This window comes from Dacryopinax primogenitus (assembly GCF_000292625.1).
Source record: "Dacryopinax primogenitus strain DJM-731 SS1 chromosome Unknown DACRYscaffold_16, whole genome shotgun sequence".
NCBI lineage: Eukaryota > Fungi > Basidiomycota > Dacrymycetes > Dacrymycetales > Dacrymycetaceae > Dacryopinax > Dacryopinax primogenitus.
The window spans coordinates 699,930-718,941 of NW_024467213.1; the positions used below are offsets into that span (position 1 = coordinate 699,930).

Below are 19,012 nucleotides of genomic sequence, written 5' to 3' on the forward strand. Positions count from 1 at the left end.
GGAGGCGGAGAGGGGGAGGTGGGAGATGGAGAGAGAGCTGGAGAGCGCAAAACGGGGGCTGACGCGCCCCTCCTTGGACGAGCCAAACCTGGTAAACCTGAGAATGGGGATGAAAGGGACGGATTTGGAAGACCAAGATCAAGACCGAGATATGGACGAGCACGAAGACGGGGACGCAAACAGGGACGTACGAGCAATGGGACGGTCTTTGGCTCGGGAGATGGAGGATACCCTAGGGCTTGGCACGCTCGGGGTTGGGATGGATGGGTTGAGCCTTTTGATGTTGGGGAAGGGTGGGCCTGGGTCTGTTTCTGCTGCTGCTGCTGCTGCTGCTGGTGGTGGTGGTGGTGGTACGCTCCCCCTGCCGGCGGGGGCGGCTTACCCGGCTAGTGCGTATCCGTATCCCTACCCATACGATGGCTACCACCCGGAAGAGCGGACGTCTGGGCCGTCGGTCCCCGCCTACCCTCCTGTCAGTAGCGCCGCGCACTCTGCTCACCCCGCCCACTCTGCTCACCCCGCCCACTCCGCCCACCCCCACCGCCCGCCCCCACCCCCTCCCCAACCCCCAAAACACACCATCATCCCCTGGTCCTCCTGGGCCTCCCAAACCCGGCTGATCCAAGAACGTCACCCTGTCTCGCACGTCTGCTACGTCGCCGGGTACAGATACGTAACCTACGACCGGGTCCCTGCCGCTCTCGGCCCGCATGTCGGAGCGTGCGTTGTCAGAGTACTAGACTTCAACCCCGTCGCGCTGCGTAAAGAGCTACTCGAAGGCGTCGACCCCCTAGAAGACGCCCCTACCGGTGTCGTCCGCCGGGTAGTGACAGTCCCGAGCGGGGAAGTGACGCTCTTCGCTAACGGCGACCAGAAAGTGGAAACCCAATTACCGTATGCGGAATGTGTGGCTCAAGTCGTATTTCCGGATGCGGTGGGCGTGCTTTTGGATATGGAACGGATAATTGTTTTGCGCAGAGCGGGGGGGAGGCAGGTGCTTGATGTGCTCGCTTTCTGAGTGCGTGAGGGGAGGGAAGGATTGTGCGAGCAGCGAAAGGCGGTTGGGGGAGGAAGAGAACTCCCGAGCGGGAAGCGGGGGAAGCGGGCGCTGTCCTTAACCTATGTAACTCCTTTCCCAATTCCCTCCATCCCCCGAAGCGGGGGGAAGCGGGCGCTGTCCTTAACCTATGTAACTCCTTTCCCAATCTCCGTGCGTCATTCTCAAGCAGACGGTATGTCGCCAATTCCGACCCACGTATCAGAGATGTGGGAGTACTTGAAGCTTCCAGGCGGGACTGGGAGGTGCGTCGTTGCGCTGTCTGGGTGTGTTTTCTCTCTTTCTCGCGGACATTCTGCCCGTGGGGCGGGGAGTCCATATTCGGCACTTTTTCGCTTACGTACGCACAGCCGCATGATGCAAGTGATGGGTATTTCTTCGGACGGGTACGTTTACGCGTACAATATCGATCTTGAGAACGGGGGTGAGTGCGGCGACCTCGCGTTAGTCATGCTTTCTGACCCTGTGCTTGGCCTACTAGACTCGGGTGACGATAATGCCGGAGAACAGCGGGACGTGGAGAGGGGGATAGGAAACGGAGGCAGCGTTCTTTCCTATGATGACTGGAATATCCGTGGATATCTAGCGCCGAAGGCGTGTACACTATTATGAACTTCGTTTGTTTTGCACCCTGCATTCGGGCTGATCTTGTCTTCTGGCTTGGCAGCCCCTGGGTATGGTTCTGTAGGACCGAGGGCTTAGACGCCTCAGCACCCCCATGACGATGCCGGCGTGTCCACGGGAACGCGTCCTTCATATTGCTGCTGGCTGAGTCTTCGAATGTTCTTTCATAGAGAGACCTGTCCAATCGGCTCAAGAATATGGTACATGAGGTTTGCTAGAGCTGCATGGCCGCCAGCTGGAGAGTGCCGATCCAGAAACCAGCGGTCAAGTTCAGAAGCCGGGAGACGTGTCCATCAGAGCCTGCCATGCGTCCTCATATGGTGCTTGATCATTATCTAGTAGGGGTTAGTTCATTGGTGGAGTTTCACATGCATGACCGAATGAATTGAGGTACCAATTCCCACACATGCCAGAGCTGTCAGACAGGCACCAAAGGAAGAGATTGTTAGTGTCATGGTGGGAGGAGGGAAAGACGGTATGGATTAGGGTGCATGCAGCACGGACTATGTACAGGACGGAACGCGAAAATTCTACGTTGCCGGATTACCACTTTACCACAGATCTCCGACATAGAACGAAACAGGATGTGTGTAAGTGAGTTCGTTAGAATGCGGCGAATTTTCATGTGTGTCGGGATTGAACGACAGCGACTCTATTTCCATATTTTCAACTGTAGCCTAGGCACAGTCGCAAGATTGTCCCAGGGACAGAATAACTAGTACAATGGGTGCGATGGGATGGTTCAGCCAATGCCAGGGATTGCAACAGAAACTGGTCCTAACGTTGATTTAAAGATCTAGTCCTCGTAGCGGGGAGGTCGGGCCAACAAAATTACTCACTTTGTTCATCTCATCTTCCACTGGTGTTACGCTGCCATTCAACTCAACTCATCAATATGGCTCCAGTTAGGTCGGACCGTCGAAACAGACGCGAATCAGTGTCACCGTTGGCTGCAGTCAGGACGAGCAGGGCAGAGGAGACACGAATTGGCCTTGCGACGCTCAGAGCTTTGTTGGCAGATGCTCTCGCCGTCGACACAGACACCAACGGGCCACGCTCGCACGACGATCCCCTGGCAGCAAAGGTGACAGCGATCCGGGCCATAGACGTCGGCAGCGGCATGATGAGCCTGAAGACTCCAGCGATGAAACTTGCTTCTTCGCTGGCACTGTTGGCGAACCAAGCGATCGATTTCCCCAAGGTTGCAGGGTAAGAAGAGGTCACAGCTTTCGTCGAAGATTGCATGAAGGCGGCCCTGCCAGGGTTCAGGCCGGGAACCTACAACGGCAAACCGCACGAGCCGATGCCCCAGCACATGCGGGAAAGGCTTAAGAGAGGCGAGGACAGAGGGGCACAGGAGGAATACAACGGCCCTGCATCCCAGCACATCCACCTCCAAAGAACCGTACCCGCAGCCTCTGGGGTTCGGTCTTGATGAGTTGTGGCACAGAGAGATCCCTCCCTGAGGCGAACGATACGACGCCGGGAGATGAAGATATGTGGCAGCACTGGAATGAAGTGTTTCAACACTTCATGGACCAAATTCCTGCCTTCAAGATGAGGAATTCGACGGTGTCTTGAGTTCGTAGATAACAGAGGTGTAATCGCGTTGACGATTGATCATTGTTCGTTGACTCTAAAGCATCGAAGAAGAACAAGCAGTCCACAACTCTGAGATGATGCTGAGACTCGCAAAGAGATGGTGAAAGTCAAGCAGTGGGGTCAGAGACGACGTCCTGAACATTGAGTTGAACTTGCTGGCAGCGACAGTACTTATTCGCATGCGGGTCGGAAGCAGATAAACCCGTTTGTTGCCGACATTCGGACAACCTTCTCCTTGTGCCGTATTCTGGACAAACCCCATTCGCTCGGTGGAGGAGGTATAGCGGGTAGAGGTAACAGTATAAGCTGAGACATGAGGACCAGCACGGATGTTAGGCCTGCCTATCCCACATTCGCTTCTCACAGAACAAGCACTCAGAGCCAATTGAGTCAAAGCGTAGAGCAGGTCGGTGGACAAAGGTGAATAGGATATATCTCCTTGAAATGGAATAACATGAACGGACTTTGCGTTTTGCTCGTTCAGGGCAACGGAAGAACCTCGGCTCCGAAGCGCGTTGGCTCCATCAAGCCGGAAGGGTGACGAGACGAAGAAACGTCTGCCCGTCTTCTCGCTACATGTTCACGGCGATGGCTCACGGCTAGTCACCTTACTCGGTGCGTCTACATCTGCGTAATCTCATTTACACGTCCTGATGTATAAGCCAGAGGCTCGAAGGACGAAAACGGACCACTATGGTAACACTGAACAATCACAATACGATGTGCAAGCTGTTCTCCATGCTATTCATGTTGGCATGGTGCTCCGTGTACACTGGGATTGCTACCTGACCTAATGATGGCCTGGATAAAAATGGGAACTTGATCCTTCTGGTGCAGGTAAAGTGCTTCGCAGGGAGGGGATCCGTGTCGAAGGCCCGAATACGCCGCGCCAGCGGGCCACGAGATTGACGAGAGCGACGTGGTGCCTGCATCCCTTTATGATCTGAGTGAAACTGAAATCTAATTGGACGACAAGACCGATTAGACATGCAAGCGCATCGTGACGCAGCTTTTCCTAGCTGTCACTAGCCTCCACCCTCTTGGGGCGTCTCTTATGCTGGCGTGATGGATGGCTACCACCCGGGAAACCAGGTTGGATTTGTGTTGTGCGAAGAGGGGAGAGACATCGCGGCAGTTGGCGAGGGGGTCAGCGGGTCATATGTATGTTTATTATCATTCTTCGCTATACTATGCTATGCTTGGTATCCTTCCTACGAGTAGAGTAGCATAGGTTAGCGCTGTACGCCTGGATTTCAGAATACGATCGAGTCCTTGTTTGAGTGTGGTGTTGAGGTTCGGCGTGGGGGGTAGTAGGAGGGAAGGTAGGGCAGTCCGTAAGTGGGGCAGTGGGTTGAGCAGTTGGTTTGGTTCCAGTTCCTTTTGTTGGCTAGTAAAGCCACGGGCCTACTGGTACTCCTTAGTTCCCCTTCAGCAGAAATACTGTACGCTAGACTCACCCCTTCCCTTCGGCCCATCAGGCTTGACCTGCAAACAGCTCATATGTATCAAATTCAGGGCCTTGACCGCTTCCCTTCCATCGATAACACACGAGATGTTAATCTCGTTCGCGCCCTGACTGATCATCTCAATGTTAATATTCCCCTCGGCGAGAGTGGTGAACATCCGCCCGGAGATACCGACCATGTGCCGCATTTGGCTCCCCACGAGCGAGAGGATCGCCATCCCTGGGGAGAGGGTGACGTGGCCTATCTTGCTCAGTTCGTGCACCAGTCGATCGCGCATGCGTTTTCCCCCAGAGCCGGCGGTAAAATCCTCCAGGGCCATGGATACGTGTACCTCAGAGGTGGAGACTAGGTCAACGGTCACCCCCCAACGGTCGAGGATCCCAAATATGCTCGCTAGGAACCCGTGCGTGGACGTCTTTCGCCCCGTGGAGGCCACGTTCAGGATGATGATGTTGTCTTTTATCGTGACTGCTGTCGGGAGTCTCCTTGGTGCACCAGGGGGGGCGCCTGCCCCGGGGCTGCTAGGCGGAGAAGGCAGAGAGGGGGAGATGATCGTCCCTGACCCTTGGGGGTTCTCGATATTCTTGATCCGGATAGGGATGGCCATACGCATCACTTGGTCCATCACGAAGGGGTGGACGACCTCGCTTCCGTAGTACGTGAGCTCCTTGGCTTCTTCGGGGTAGATGACTTCCAACAGCCTCGCGGTGGGGACTTTCCGCGGGTCGGCGGTGAATATCCCATCGACTTCTTTCCAAATTTGGAGCTCCGACGTCTCGGGGTGCAGCCCAGCCGCGAGGAGAGCAGCAAGGAGGTCGGTATAGCCCCGGCCGATCTGGGTGAGAAGGCTGTTAGGTACTGGGCCGAAGAATCCGGTCACGACAGGCACGCGCCGCCCGCACTGGGATATGCGCTCGGCAACGGCAGAGGCCACCGCGTCGTAGAACGGCTGTTCGAGACGCACTGTGCGCTCGCCATAGTCGGAGAGCTCGTGCAGGGAGGAGGGAACGATATTCTCTAATGAGACGAACTCTGCGTCCACGCCCTGCGATAGTATTAGAACCGCTTTTCCGTGCAATTAGCAAGTGTGGTTGCTTACCCGGTCCTGTAAAGCCGCCGCGACTAACTTGCACGCCAACCGTTCCCCAACCCCTACGATACTATCCTTACTCCTCGGAGAGATCTCGTCTATCACTTGCGCCGCTCTGAGAAACATCTTGAGCCCTTCACAGTCCCTCGCGATCTCTTCCTCCAGTTCACGGAGCAGGGCTTCGCCCGAGATGAGAGAGCGCGCAGCAGCCAGATGCTCAGATTGGAGCAGGTCGATCGTGCTATAAAAGGCTGGGAGGTCCGGAGCAGAGCGTCCTCGGGAGGTGGAAGAGAAGAACGCTCCCCCAGAAGTGCTGTTCACCGGGTGGAAAGGTGACGGGCTCGCAGTGCCCTCCCTTTCCTTATCTTTTTCCCCCTCGAGGACGGTGAAACCTCTCCCACTCGCCAAGCTCAAGCTACGCCCTCGCTCACCTCCCTCAGAGGTAGGTGTCGCATACCCGCTCATCGCCCCTCCGTTCTGGAATATCGGGCCTTGCACGACCCCCGGCGTACCGGGCACGCTCGTAGTGGGCAATGAGGTGGGCGTTGGGCGTAGTGCTTCGCTTGCTGCACGAAGTAGGAGATTCGTTGTTCCCAATGCCTTTGTAGACCCCGATCGAGCGGAACAGACGACCGCTACGCGGTGGGTAGACATGTACCTCCTACACACCACCGATGAAGGGTCAGCTGATACGACAGTGTGAGGTGCAGACGTACGGCACGATATCACTGGCTATCTTGTCCGCGAATTTGCCTACGCTTGTACCGCCGAACTTTTGGATGACCCATGGAGTGTTGGGGGACGCTGGGGGGTTCTGCTTCAGGTGTGGGAGGTGCAAGGGGAATTCTGGGGAGTCGAGGAACGTTACTGGAGGAGTTGGGGTGGTGGAAAGATCCATTTTTGTCGCTAGAGGTATAGAAGAGTGGACAAGAAAGCAAGATAGAAAAGCAGAGGACGAATAGTAAATCTAGTAATAATCCGTAGTAACCGGGACGAGTCAGGCCAAAGAGAAAAGTGTTGCAATATCGTATCAACGTGGTGCTCAATAACCACACGTAAGGGACAGTTTTATTTAACTCAGGGACCAACTTGCGCCATCGCATCGGGTAAGGCCGAGTCACCCAAGCACCCGAACTACTTTCCAGCATCGAAATACACTCCTTAACTCTGGAACAAAGATTGATGTAGGCATGCAGTTCATATTGCACATATCATGCTAACAATATGTTTTGGGTAAACAACTCCCCACGAATCCAAACACCAATCCCCACACGACATCCACCATCTAAGACCACCCCAGGCCCCAAGATGAAGCGCAGTCCGGATACCGCTCATGCGCTCGCACTCTTGAGCGACTTGCGAACGGCGTCCCTCCGCTGCTTCTTGAGCACCATGATCTCGAAACGCTGAAAGTCGTTCAACGCCCGACGTTTCTGGAGCGCCTCGCGCCGTTTAGCCCAGGATGATACTGCCCACCTACACATAAAAACATTAGTATCTGCTTCACTTGAACACCTGGCGAAATAACGCACTTCTCAGCAATCCCGCTCTTCTCGAACTTCTTCTGCACGACCCCCGTCCCGGCACCACGCGGCAGAGCGGGGACGACAAAGTGCGTGAGCGTAAGATGGCGATAAGGATACGGTTGGCGGGGTACACCAGTGGAAGGACCGTCAATCATCGCCTATTCACCAATCCGATCAGTCCACCGCACTCCACCAAGGACACGAACGCACCCGGTTATGGTCAATGATCTCGACGATAACGGCGATGTGACCCGCAGAAGGGCCCTGGTTGAGGAGGACGACTGAACCAGAGGTCCATCAGCACTATCCACCTTCTGCAGCTTATACACGACGTACCACGCCCAACCTCGACGAACTTCTTGAAAGTAGAGGGATCCTGCATGACTGTCAGTACATCATAATACCAAATCGCCTCTACATGGGGTGGAGCTGGGGCCGTCTGGCTGCGGACTGCCCATCCATCCGTCCGTCTCATTGTCGCAGCAAGGTAAGGAACGCCATCCAACCCTCTCCACACGCATCCACCCTCTGCCGCCCTCCTCCTAACCGCAAACCCATGCCTAAACATCCCCAGCACCACCCAGCCCTCGCCGTCAAAGGAAATAACTCACCGGCATCGTGTGTCTTGAGGTCTTGAAGTCGAGGTGAGGAGGCCGAGCTCGTTGTAGGACGTAGTACAGAGATTTTTGGAGGGCACGTGAGGTGAGGGAACGGAAGCAGAGGGAGGTGGTGCTACGATTGCATCCGCAAGGGTTTTGTTTGGCGGTGCTTTTTGGGCGCTTTTTTGTTCTTCAACAATGACCAATTCGAAGTGTTGTGTGTACGATATCGACATTGCACTTGAATATGCTCTTCTTTGTCATGATATCGCCACCAATATAGGAGAATACGAATGCTGCTGACACCGCAAACATTGTTCAAGGTCTTCGACCACTCTCTTACCACGTCACCTTAACCCACCACCCGCGTATCATACATAAGCACGGCTTGACTGAAATCGATGCCTGTCGATTGGTCTCGTCCATCCAGCGAAGGATGGGAAGTTGCGCAAGGCTCGGTTGCGATTCACTTTTATTGCCTGAATTTCTCCTCATACAATACTAATGTACATCATCGCACATCATCGCGAGTACCCGTTATAGGCAGCAGCAACAACCACAGGGTAATTCATTGCGTTCATAGCAATTATGTGGGCACCATCACGCGACCATGAAAGCCTGGAAGGTGGAGGCTAGTGACAGCTCGAAGGCTGCCTCACGATGCGTTTGCATGCCCAATCAGTCCTATCGTCGAATTAGAGATCAGTTTAACTAAGATAACAAAAGGATGCAGGCACCACGTCACTCACATCAATCTCATGGCCTGCTGGCGCAGCGCTTTCGCCACCCTCGACATGCATCTCCTCTCTGCGAAGCACTTTACCTGCTCCAGAAAGATCATTTCCCTTCAGCCCATCATCCGGTCAGAAGGCGATCCACGCAGAGCACCATCCCAACACGCATTGCTAGCGTGGAGAACGGCTTGTGCATCGTATTGTATTCGTTTGGCATCACCATAGTGCCCCGTTTTCGTCCTTCGAGCCTCTGCCTTGTACATAAGGACGTGTGAATGAGATTACGCAGAGGTAGACGCACCGAGTAAGGTGACTAGCCGTGAGCCATCGCCGTGAACATGCAGCGAGAAGGTGGACAGACGTTTCTTCTTCTCATCTGCGCGCATCACTCTTCGCGGCTTGACGATCTTCATTTAGTTCCTTATATGCAATGCCATACCAAACACAAATGCGTAAAAGGGTAAAATGATGTTGAGAGGACAGAGGAGGGGTTGATTGCGTAGATTGGCTTCGTCAAAAACCCTAGCTTCGGAGCCGAAGTTCTTCCCTTCCCCTGAACGAGCAAAACTCAATGTTATTCCATTTCAAGATCTGTACTGATATATCCTATTCACCATTGCTCCCCATTCTGTTCTACACTTGACTCAATTGGATATGAGTGCTTGGTCTATGAACCGCGAGTGTGGGATAGGCAGGCCTAACACACGTGCTGGTCCTCTTGCCTCTGGATACGGTTACCTCTACCCGCCATACTCCTCCACTAACCGAATGGGGTTTGTCCGGAATACGGCACAGGGAGAACGTACTGTATGTACATTTGACCCTGTCCGAATCCCGGCAATAAACGGGTTTATCTGCTTCCGATCAGCATGCGAACAAGTACTGGCACAGGTCGCTGGCAGCAACCTCAACTCGACGTTGAGGACGTCGTCTCTGACCCCACTGCTTGACTTTCACCATCGCTTTGCGAGTCTCAGCATTCTCATGGCGCTGCGGACTGCCTGGTTTTCTTCGAGGATTCAACGTCAACAAACAATGATCAATTGTCAATGCGACTACAGCTCTGCTACCTACGAACTCAAGATACCCTCGAATTCCTCATCCTGAAGATCGGGAATTTGGTCCATGAGGCGTTCAAACGTCTCATTCCACTCCGGCCACATATCTTCATCTCCGGGCGTGGTACCATTCGCCTCAGGGATGCCTCTAGGCCACAACGAATCGAGACCGAACCCCAGAGGCTGCTGGTGCTCTTGGTTGGAGATCGATGTGCTAGGGTGCAGGGCCGTCGATGTACTTCCGAATGACGGTTGAATTCGGATGGGCTGACTTGAGGAGTCAATCCCAGTGTTGCGGATATCCATTGACGCCGTGTGAGGGTGTGCTCCGGCCAACCCACGCCTTGCTCTGTCGACATGGACGCTCCTCCCATCAAGTTCCTGGATGTTGGAGCCATGATAGATGAGCGGATCGATGTGCTGCGGTTGATCTTGCTGTGCAGCCTGCTGAATAGTCAGTGGGTGTAGGCAAGGGATGACCCTGCTCACGTTGTTATGGTCAGACCTCCAGCAATCCACCAATGACCCTCTGATAATGCATTTGATCCGTCATAAAGTGTGTTTTCGTTGGTCCATACAGGATGGACGGTGTTGGGTGTCTGGCTAGCGGCAATATGGGCTTGCTTGATCTCGATGACGCGGTTTGCCATGTTCAGCTGGTCAGTCAGCTGAGCGCACTTTTCTCGTAATGCTGAGAGGTCTTTTCGAGCCAAATACAGCTGTTTGTTACTCCACATCAGAATCGACTCCGCATGGGCCAAGGACCGGCCATGGTGTCCCCCAACACTGCAAGACGGTCAGCGTTATGCAGCAGCTACCTGAACAAACTCACCCTTCTGCTTTTGCCTAGACTTGAATGCATACCTCCTCCTGACCTCGCGGTCGTATTCTTTCTGCGCCTCTCTATCCTCGCCTCTCTCGAGCCTTTCGAAGTTATCCTCTTCCATCGGCTCATGGGGTTTGCCGTTGTACGTCCCAGGCCTGAATCCTGGGAAAATCGCATCTCTGCACTCTTGCATGAACCCCTCAACCTCTGCGTCCTCTGGAAAAGTCGGAAAATCGTCCTCTTGGTTGGCCAACATTGCGAGAAGGAAAGCCGTCTTCATGGCCTTCGTCTTCAGCGAAAATTTGGTGTTGCTGAGGCCGATTGCCTTGATCACCCCCACCTTTGCTGCCAAGGCATCCACGTCTGAGCGTGGCTCGCTGGCATCTTCGATGCCGAGCGTTTTCTTGACAACTGCTATCAACGTCGCCCTTGTGCTTCTCACGTCCTCCGCGGAAAGTGTTACCGCCGCCAAGGGCGACACCGTTTCCTGGCTGTGTTGATGGCGGGAACTTCTAACTGCCGGCATTTCAGTTCGTTGCAAGTGGATGTGACGTGCTGGAAAGATGAGACGAACGAACTGAGACAGTACATCTCACCAACTTATAATGAGATTGGCAAGGCCACGTGTTCTCCCCATGTCGGTCGAAGAGCAAACCCGGCTGGCGGGACAGCAATACAGGAAGTCCCTATTTCCAGTCCTTTTCCCAGGAGACAGTTGCTCAGGCGCCGGCAAGGACAATGGCCCTTGCTATCAGACACTGATTTCCGGAAGTGCATCATGGCCGGCTGGATTTGATGGCATTCGGTTGCGTGCCGAATGGCCAGCGACATGGGAGAAGCTGTTTGTTGATTCACATGGCAGAGTGCACTGTGCTTGGCTGGCTTCCAGTGACTCACCGTCCCGCGGCGACCGCATGGAAGAAGAGGTCCCCGCTACGAGGAGTGGATGTTCAAGTCAACCAGTTTCTTTTGCAATCCCCCCCCTCCCCTGCCGTTGGCTGAACCCTCCCATTGCACCCAGTGTACTAGTTATGTCTGTCCCCGGGACATGTTTGCGAGTGTCCCTAGGCTATAGTTGAAAATATGGAGATATGAGTAAAATGGCACTTGTATCCCCATCCGTCGTTCGATGTCGAGACACATGAAAATTCGCCGCATTCTGGCGAACTCACTTACACACATCGGGTTTTGATTTCTTCCTTTGGCGCCTGTCCGACAGCTCTGGCATGTGTGGGTATTAGCGCCTCGATTCGTTCGGCCATACATGGGAAACTCCACCGATGAACTAACCCCTACTAGATAACCATGAGGCGCCATGAGGAGGACGCACGACAGGTTCTGATGGACACGTCTCCCGGCTTCTGATCTTGACCTGATTTCCGGATCAGCAGTCCCCAGCTGGATACTGTGCAAACCTCATGTACCATATTCTCCAGCCAATTGGATAGGTCTCTCTCATTGGGCAGCAACTTGAATGACGTGTTCCCCAGCTCGGCATCGTCTGGAACGTCCGAGCCACCAGTGGAACAGAACCATACCCACGGAGTCCCGTGCCAGAAGACAAGATCAGCCTGAATACAGGGTGCAAAACAAATGAATACATAATGCTATACATGACTTCAGCGCTAGGTATCCACGGATATGCCAGTAATCATACAGAAAGAACACTGTCTCCATTTTCCTATCCTGCTCCCCACTGGTGGCTCAGATGCTGCAGATGATGCTGGCCTGCAAACATGTCATTCATACTGCCACCCTCTGAGCCTGGGAATATTCTTTTGTAGAGAGACCTGTCCAATCAGCTGAAGAATACAGTACATGAGGCTTGCTAGAGCTGCATGGCCGCCAACATCTGGAAACCAGCAGCAGACTCAGGTGACGATGATATGGGAGAATAAAGGGACGTGGAACAGAACCATGCCCAGGGAGTCCCGAGCCAGAAGACAAGATCAGCCCGAATACAGGGTGCAAAACAAACGAACAACGAATACATAATACTATACACGCTTTCGGCGCTAGATATTACGGATATGTCAGTAATCACACCGAAAGAACGCTGCCTCCGTTTCCTATTCCGCTCTCCATCTCCCTCTATTCTCCCGTATTATCGTCACCCGAGTCTACTAGGCTAAGCACAGTGTCAGAACGCATGACTAAAGCGAGGCCAAATAGGACACACCTGTACTGCTTCATCAACACGCACTCACCCCCGTTCTCGAGATCGATATTGTACGCGTAAAAGTACCCGTCCGAAGAAATAACCATCACTTGCGGCATGGTGCTGTGCGTACGTAAGCGAAAAAGTACCGAAATATGGACTCCATGGGCAGAATGTCCGCGAAAAAGAGAGAAACACACCCAGACAGCGCAACGACACATCTCCCAGCCCCGCCTGGAAGCTTCAAGTAGGCAAAGTCTCGCGCAGGCTCCCACATCTCTGACACCTGGGTGGGAATTGGCAGCATACTGCCCACTTGCCCTACCAGACCACCGGCAAGTTTCAATGAATGACGGGAGAGCATCCCTCTGCAATTAGGTAAGAACGCGGCGCGGAGAATAGGAAAGCAATAGTGACATACGTTAAGGAGAGTGCCTGCTTCTCCACGCTTGGGGGTTCCCTTCCTCCCTCAACCGCCCCACTCCCGCTTCTAGCACTATCCGCATCTTCTTCACCGAGCGCGCTTCCCACACCACTACTGACGCTCGTCCCGCTCGTTCTCCTCCCCCCTGCCACGCTCGCTGCAGCACGCTTATCGTCCAACCGGAAGACGTGCACGGTCTCGCTCGCACTGCTCACAGCGAGGAGCGTACCAACGTTGTTGAAGTTCATACTGTGTATCCGTGATTCCCTTGTTCCCCGACGGAATTGTGCGACCTTCTGTGCTGATGGAAGTGCAAAGACGCGAATGATTGTCCCTTTCTCCGAGGCAGTAGCCAGTAATTGTCCGTTGGACGACAATGCGAGGCATGAGATGGGCGTCTTGTGCGCGTGGACGACGTTGGTGATGGTGAGGGTAAGGGGAGAAAAGATGATCACATCTCCGGATTGAGAGGCATGAGTCGTGGGTGGTGGTACACTGGAGGTGCTGGAGGGGGAGGGAATGGGAGAGGGGTAAGCGAGGTAACAGGAGGTGGCGGAGGGTGAGAGGGCGCATATAGCTGTAAGCCACACGTTGTGACAAGAACGCCTGAGTAAGCAATATGCTCGACTTCTACTGAAGTACACGCACCGTTCGGATTCGGACTCGTCTCAATGACATGCAGCAGCTTCATATTGCTGATATCATACAGGTATATCTCGGCCTCGAGGACTACCGCCAAAACCTTCCTGTTCAGCTTCACCGCAAGGATTGTCGTGGGGAATAAGAGCTCGCAAATGGTGGATTGCCGCTACACACCCAATGAAGACAAATCAGCGTCTGCGCACAAATGGAAAGGGCAGTAAAGTCTAACTTTGGTATTGACGATCTTCAACTGCCTTGGGCTGCTTGTCGGTTGGTCTGCAGCGCCCACGAGGGCGACAAGAGAAGTACAGAAGAGCATCTCAACGATGCCAACCGCGCCTTCATCTGGTATGTTTGAGTAGGGGTTCAGAAAGCAGCAAAGGCGAGCATAGACGAACTCTTTGTGAATACGCGCCCAAAGGGATCACAGTTGATGATTGAGTAGCCTGATCGTGTACCGACGCTTATGCAGCTGTTGTATGTGCCCATAAATCAATCATATGCGAGTTCGAGATGGTGCGAAAAACGATGTAGAGGGCAAGATGGGCAAGATCAGCTTTCCCCTCAACGTACTTGGCAACGAGACGTACGAGAAATCCTGGTTGAAGTTGGCAAAGAGCAGTTGGGGATGCGTTGACGCCGATCTGGGAAATATCATCGTTGGGCTCTTGTTGAATACGATCTGACTTGTAGATGAAAGTGTGTCGAGAAAGGAGAACGAGAAACGCGTCGTTAGGACACGAGAGAGTGCAACGACAGGAGAACGCGCGTAAGCGGACTGCCGTATTCTGAAGTCCGAGATATCTTCCACAATCAGAGGGTACTGTTAGTTCCACTAAAGCTGGTAGATGAGCCGTCCACTTTCGTTTCCTCCTAGTCGAACAGACAAAAGAGTCTAGTAGCAAGTTGTACACCTCAAAGCGCAGCGCTTTTCTCCTGGCTCCTGACCTGGAAGACCCTCATGACGATCTCTGAGAACAGCACGTGCGCTTCCCCCAGAGTTCTGCTTCCGAGCAGTGCCACTCGGACAACAGCGAGGAAGCCGGAGTGCACTTTCTTTGCTCTCTGCCTTCATACGCACGACTCTAGACTAGTACTTGCTTTCATTCGGTACTCCTACCGCAATAGGTCCTGGCTGGCAATCACGAAGAAAACTTTCAGCCTGATAAATTTGCCTTATCATGGCCGGCGACGCGCAAGTTGTGCCATGGTTCTTGGAGGTATGCCGCCCTGACGCTGTACATCACTCGCGACACAATCGACATGCGATTTGTCTCCTCCAAAGTGTCTCACGTCCAGATAAAAAAACGTCGCGATTCTAATGGACAGAATAACCTATTTATGTGTCCCTGGTCCAACTCTGGCAGGCCTGGCGCAAGGACTCTGCCAAGTCCAGGTGCATGCAGATGTTGGCGGAAATTTGCGTTCAACTCAAACTTCACAAGCCAGTCATCACTCTTAAATGTCAGAACAGAACGGAGAAATCGATGTCGTGGCGCCTCTGCCACATATGTCCAGATGGCGATGCACGAACAGGTTTTTGTCTCTGGCTTCTAACCTTAACGCCTCGTGAGCAATGAACTTCCTCGTTTACTGCTGTTGACCTTGATATAAGAACTGGGAAGATCCGCTGGATCACCGATTGGGAGTATGCCGTTATGGTGTCTCGCCGGGTTACCGACAGTCCTTACGGACCGATGCAATGGTGAACGATACGACGAAGCGACCGTCAGTCACTATAGGATATCTCTTTGCTTAGCGTTGGCAACCCATGCAGACATGTTTTACACACTTTCTACGCTTATCCAGGGTGAAGACAGGAGGTTGAAGAACGTTCGAGATCTTGCAAAAGCCGTGCTAAGACCCTGGTAAGACATCACCTCACCACGGGAGTGGAGGGAATACGAATCACAGCAGCAGTTGCCTCTGAGATAGCCATTATTCGCCCTGCTACTGCAATCGGCTGGCGAGGAAGATAATATTGACAGCGACTGCCTGTTATCCCACCGCAGTTCTGGTCTCTTTTCCTTTCTCTTTGTATGTTGCGATCGTCAACTTCTTATCATGAGATTCAGTTCCATTAATATGATTCACTCATGATCCAAAAAGCGCGCTGCTCATTGAACTGCAAACAAAGAGTGAACTGAAGACAAAAAAAACACGTGATGCGACGCCCGTGTCAACACAGAATGCTCCCGCAAAGCATTTGAAAAGTTGTCAGGAAAGGCGTCTTTCTTCCGGCGACGACAAACTTGAAGGGCCTCCCCTGGACACAGCAAAGCATGCACACTCGTTATTGTCACTGCTTTTTTGTTCCCAATCTGATTCTGTGACTGCATGCTATACGAAAACGGCGAATTGTAGGGCCCTTCCAGTGTTTCAAACCGATGCTTGCCCACATTTGGTCAGTAAAAGCCGCTCTAACCGCGCTAGCCGTGCCTACACCTTCGCAATCCTTACCGATGGTACTGATATGGTTTCCTTAATCCGCATTGCTGGCACTCACTGCCGTCTCCGAGATATTGGACCATCAACATGCATCAGCCTCTTTGTGGGGCATTCAGCTTGCCTTTCCTTTCTCAATCATCTTTCCTTCTAGCCTATGAATGCACCCTCGACAAACGAAGCATATTTGGCTCAGTTTCTCCACCTCATCACGCTGAGACTGGAGACAGTGGCGTCTAGTAGTTTCCAGGGCGTCTATTCGGGGTCGTCTGTCGTACTGGACATGCTCGGTCCTGTGTTCGCTGCCGAATTACGACAGCTAGATTTTCTCACTCGAATATCGTGTTTGGGACGTTTGCTATTTGGCGTGCCGTGTGATGTTGAACCTTTATGTGCAACTGAGAGGAACCAAGTGAGACTGTCCTCAGACATGGGAATGTCCGCTGAACTCAATCTGGCAGTGCTTCTTGCTCAAGTTACATGTTCCTCGACGACGTCGCATTCCCAAGGAACTCGTGCTTCGGCTCGCCATAAAGGATGCCTTTTATCATAAAGGAAGAGTGCTAGCAGAGGTGAAGTTTTCTCGACTGAAATTAATGCGGTGGACTGAATGATTGGATCAAGGCATCAGCCATGATGTACATACGCGAGAGAACAGCAAGCAGAGTGCCGATTTCTCCCATATACGGTTGGGCGACGAACGAGGGTCTTCTAGGGTCCGGTTTTCTGATCCTTGATCACATAGTGAGTGGTAGCATCACATGTTCGGCTTAATAACCAACCTGCTCAGGTTCACGGAAGGCGGCTCGATGAGTGTTGGGACGGCCTCCCTCTGGAAACGAAGCACCAAACGATCCAACACTATGCTCGAATAACATATGAAATGTATCATCTTACGTTCGATCGCATTGGATCGATATGTATGGACCCAGAAGGCACATTCATCATTGGGCCTATTCAGGCTGAGAAATTCGAACCGCCACCGGAAGGAAGAGACGAAGCATACGAAACCCGGCGTTCTCACAGAATATTCCAGCGTGCCAGTGACTGGCTATCAAGCATGGAAATGGAAGAAAACGAGCGTCTCGCCACCTGGCACGAATACGGACGTGAAACCCTACCGACAGGGATGAGTTGGCATGGTGCGACTGACTTGTCTAATAATCTCCTGATGCGGTTTCTGCCGTCCATCTCATCGATTTGCGAAGAAGCTGAGGCAAACGCTCTGAATGGCCAGTTCTACGTATACAATCCCAGCTTGGATAGCTCGTGAGACTCTGTCTGCACGTTTAGAATCGGAGCTGACATCTACTTGCAGTGACATCTTGATTGAAACCGAAGGCAGGAATGCGGGCAATATCATATCGCTTCTCAGTTGGCAATATGCTGGTTCATACCCTCTGTGGCGTCTTGCCGGGCTTCCTCTCTTTTGCACGACCCGCACCGACCGTCAACCACGACCGTCAAACGAAGTGCTTGACTTTCATACAACTTTCGTTGGTGAAATCGCCAAGTTGGCTGGCGTCAGCTCGCCGCTGTATCGAGCCGCAAGCCTTCGATGGGACATCCTTCGCACACTTGCCAATGTTGTTTCCCAGCCCTGGTACTGCCTTGCTGCACGACAAGCATGGATTGAGGAATTTGAGCGGCATCAGGAGGAACGAGAGGCCGAAGCCGCCGGATGGTCCAGTGAAGAAGCCATGAGTGTATCCAGTGATGACTAGTTCAGTATCGCACATATAATCCTCACAGACGGAGGGGTCATTGCGGGATATATGCCGGCCCGAGTTCCTGACGATGCCTGAAAATGGTAAAACAACGTCCAATTGATCCCGGAGACATTGTCTACCTCTCTTTCATGTCCAGCACCACGCGCTTTCTTGGATTATGATGAACTCACATCGGACGTTAAATGACTTGCCACTGGACTTCATTCACATATTTTGGGAGTACGACATTGTGATTCGCGACTGGGCGGTACTAGCTAGGCTGTCAAGAGCATCTTATCAGTTGTTTAACCCTCTGCTTTATCGTGATGTGAAGATACTCTCTGCCAACTCAAGCCTTTTGCGTTCACTGGTAGAACATCCCCATCTTCTCTCCCATGTCTATTCACTCCAGATTTGGATTGTTTTATGTCAGTGAAATCCTAATATTCCTTGTCAAATTATGTTTCTCACCTCCGACTAGTTTCCGAGCATCACTTGATTCAGATCACCGGTGCCCTAACGAAGTTATTTCAAAATCTTCGTCGATTGGACAGTTGTATGCAACGCCTCGATCTCTCCTTGTCATGGGCGAGACATACGGGCCCTCCGGAAGGATCCTTGTGGTTTTCTGGCAGGGAACAGGTCAAGACCCGTGTTGGGCCAATGCTTGCTTCGCTCAATACCGTACTTCTACCATCGCTTCAGAGACTCAGGATCGACCTGGATTTCTGGCCTTGGAAGGATGTCATTCTCATGGACGTTCGCCCTCTACTCGGACAATCGCCGCGTCTTCAGCGCCTAAATGCCCCCCTTCATGGCCGGTGTTTGTCCTCGGCAAGTGTCACCAATCTTTCCGTCTTTTCTGGGACCACGCAGGACTGCCTAACCATCTGCGATGGCAACCGGCCGCTTCACACACTCGAGCTCGTCCTATCGTCACCTGACTACGACTTGTCCGTCCTCCAAGACGGTGTCCCTGACGAAGCACATCTGTTCCGAAAGTTCGCTGCGACTCCGACCTTACGACGCCTGTTTCTGGTCCATGGTGGAAG

The 19,012-nt window shown here is 52.9% G+C and overlaps 8 protein-coding genes across 8 annotated transcripts; 4 read left to right on the forward strand and 4 right to left on the reverse strand.

Moving 5' to 3' along the window:
• Nucleotides 1-1,249, forward strand: DACRYDRAFT_23943 (uncharacterized protein). The gene has a single exon (XM_040773473.1). The coding sequence runs from the start codon at nucleotides 260-262 to the stop codon at nucleotides 1,016-1,018; it is 759 nt and encodes a 252-aa protein (XP_040626297.1). The 5' UTR covers nucleotides 1-259; the 3' UTR covers nucleotides 1,019-1,249.
• On the forward strand, nucleotides 1,235-1,669 carry DACRYDRAFT_110123 (uncharacterized protein; the record flags this gene model as incomplete). Its single annotated transcript, XM_040769001.1, has 3 exons — nucleotides 1,235-1,302; nucleotides 1,408-1,481; nucleotides 1,539-1,669. 3 exons carry the CDS (start codon nucleotides 1,235-1,237, stop codon nucleotides 1,667-1,669), a joined length of 273 nt encoding a protein of 90 aa, XP_040626298.1.
• A 907-nt stretch (nucleotides 1,670-2,576) lies between these two features.
• On the forward strand, nucleotides 2,577-3,116 carry DACRYDRAFT_110124 (uncharacterized protein; the record flags this gene model as incomplete). The annotated part of the gene is made up of 2 exons (XM_040769002.1): nucleotides 2,577-2,890; nucleotides 2,951-3,116. 2 exons carry the CDS (start codon nucleotides 2,577-2,579, stop codon nucleotides 3,114-3,116), a joined length of 480 nt encoding a protein of 159 aa, XP_040626299.1.
• An 880-nt stretch (nucleotides 3,117-3,996) lies between these two features.
• DACRYDRAFT_23944 (aspartate kinase) lies at nucleotides 3,997-6,311 on the reverse strand. Its single transcript, XM_040773474.1, has 4 exons — nucleotides 5,849-6,311; nucleotides 4,741-5,794; nucleotides 4,260-4,690; nucleotides 3,997-4,205 (listed from the first exon to the last, which is right to left on the reverse strand). The coding sequence occupies exons 1-3, from the start codon at nucleotides 6,302-6,304 to the stop codon at nucleotides 4,671-4,673; spliced, it is 1,530 nt and encodes a 509-aa protein (XP_040626300.1). The 5' UTR covers nucleotides 6,305-6,311; the 3' UTR covers nucleotides 3,997-4,205; nucleotides 4,260-4,670.
• A 701-nt stretch (nucleotides 6,312-7,012) lies between these two features.
• DACRYDRAFT_23945 (uncharacterized protein) lies at nucleotides 7,013-8,014 on the reverse strand. The gene is made up of 5 exons (XM_040773475.1): nucleotides 7,977-8,014; nucleotides 7,702-7,741; nucleotides 7,576-7,646; nucleotides 7,372-7,523; nucleotides 7,013-7,315 (listed from the first exon to the last, which is right to left on the reverse strand). Exons 1-5 carry the CDS (start codon nucleotides 7,980-7,982, stop codon nucleotides 7,171-7,173), a joined length of 414 nt encoding a protein of 137 aa, XP_040626301.1. The 5' UTR covers nucleotides 7,983-8,014; the 3' UTR covers nucleotides 7,013-7,170.
• A 1,754-nt stretch (nucleotides 8,015-9,768) lies between these two features.
• Nucleotides 9,769-11,108, reverse strand: DACRYDRAFT_110127 (uncharacterized protein; the record flags this gene model as incomplete). Its single annotated transcript, XM_040769003.1, has 3 exons — nucleotides 9,769-10,200; nucleotides 10,335-10,542; nucleotides 10,621-11,108. The coding sequence occupies 3 exons, from the start codon at nucleotides 11,106-11,108 to the stop codon at nucleotides 9,769-9,771; spliced, it is 1,128 nt and encodes a 375-aa protein (XP_040626302.1).
• A 1,565-nt stretch (nucleotides 11,109-12,673) lies between these two features.
• Nucleotides 12,674-14,750, reverse strand: DACRYDRAFT_118130 (WD40 repeat-like protein; the record flags this gene model as incomplete). Its single annotated transcript, XM_040770527.1, has 8 exons — nucleotides 14,397-14,750; nucleotides 14,205-14,278; nucleotides 14,036-14,151; nucleotides 13,813-13,972; nucleotides 13,162-13,741; nucleotides 12,941-13,108; nucleotides 12,762-12,863; nucleotides 12,674-12,710 (listed from the first exon to the last, which is right to left on the reverse strand). Exons 1-8 carry the CDS (start codon nucleotides 14,462-14,464, stop codon nucleotides 12,674-12,676), a joined length of 1,305 nt encoding a protein of 434 aa, XP_040626303.1. The 5' UTR covers nucleotides 14,465-14,750.
• A 1,667-nt stretch (nucleotides 14,751-16,417) lies between these two features.
• DACRYDRAFT_118131 (uncharacterized protein) lies at nucleotides 16,418-17,975 on the forward strand (the record flags this gene model as incomplete). Its single annotated transcript, XM_040770528.1, has 5 exons — nucleotides 16,418-16,663; nucleotides 16,713-16,823; nucleotides 16,876-16,995; nucleotides 17,042-17,520; nucleotides 17,570-17,975. The coding sequence occupies exons 1-5, from the start codon at nucleotides 16,535-16,537 to the stop codon at nucleotides 17,973-17,975; spliced, it is 1,245 nt and encodes a 414-aa protein (XP_040626304.1). The 5' UTR covers nucleotides 16,418-16,534.
• Nucleotides 17,976-19,012: the final 1,037 nt, after the last annotated feature.

Coding starts and splice junctions, on each gene's coding strand:
- DACRYDRAFT_23943 (XM_040773473.1), top strand. CDS start 260: ATGGATGGGTTGAGCCTTTTGATGTTGGGGAAGGGTGGGCCTGGGTCT.
- DACRYDRAFT_23945 (XM_040773475.1), bottom strand. Junction 7,647..7,701: donor GTTCGTCGAGGTTGGGCGTG/GTACGTCGTGTA, acceptor CCTCTGGTTCAG/TCGTCCTCCTCAACCAGGGC. Junction 7,524..7,575: donor AGATCATTGACCATAACCGG/GTGCGTTCGTGT, acceptor ATTGGTGAATAG/GCGATGATTGACGGTCCTTC.
- DACRYDRAFT_23944 (XM_040773474.1), bottom strand. CDS start 6,304: ATGAGCGGGTATGCGACACCTACCTCTGAGGGAGGTGAGCGAGGGCGT. Junction 5,795..5,848: donor CGGCGGCTTTACAGGACCGG/GTAAGCAACCAC, acceptor ATACTATCGCAG/GGCGTGGACGCAGAGTTCGT. Junction 4,691..4,740: donor TGATGGGCCGAAGGGAAGGG/GTGAGTCTAGCG, acceptor AAGGAGTACCAG/TAGGCCCGTGGCTTTACTAG.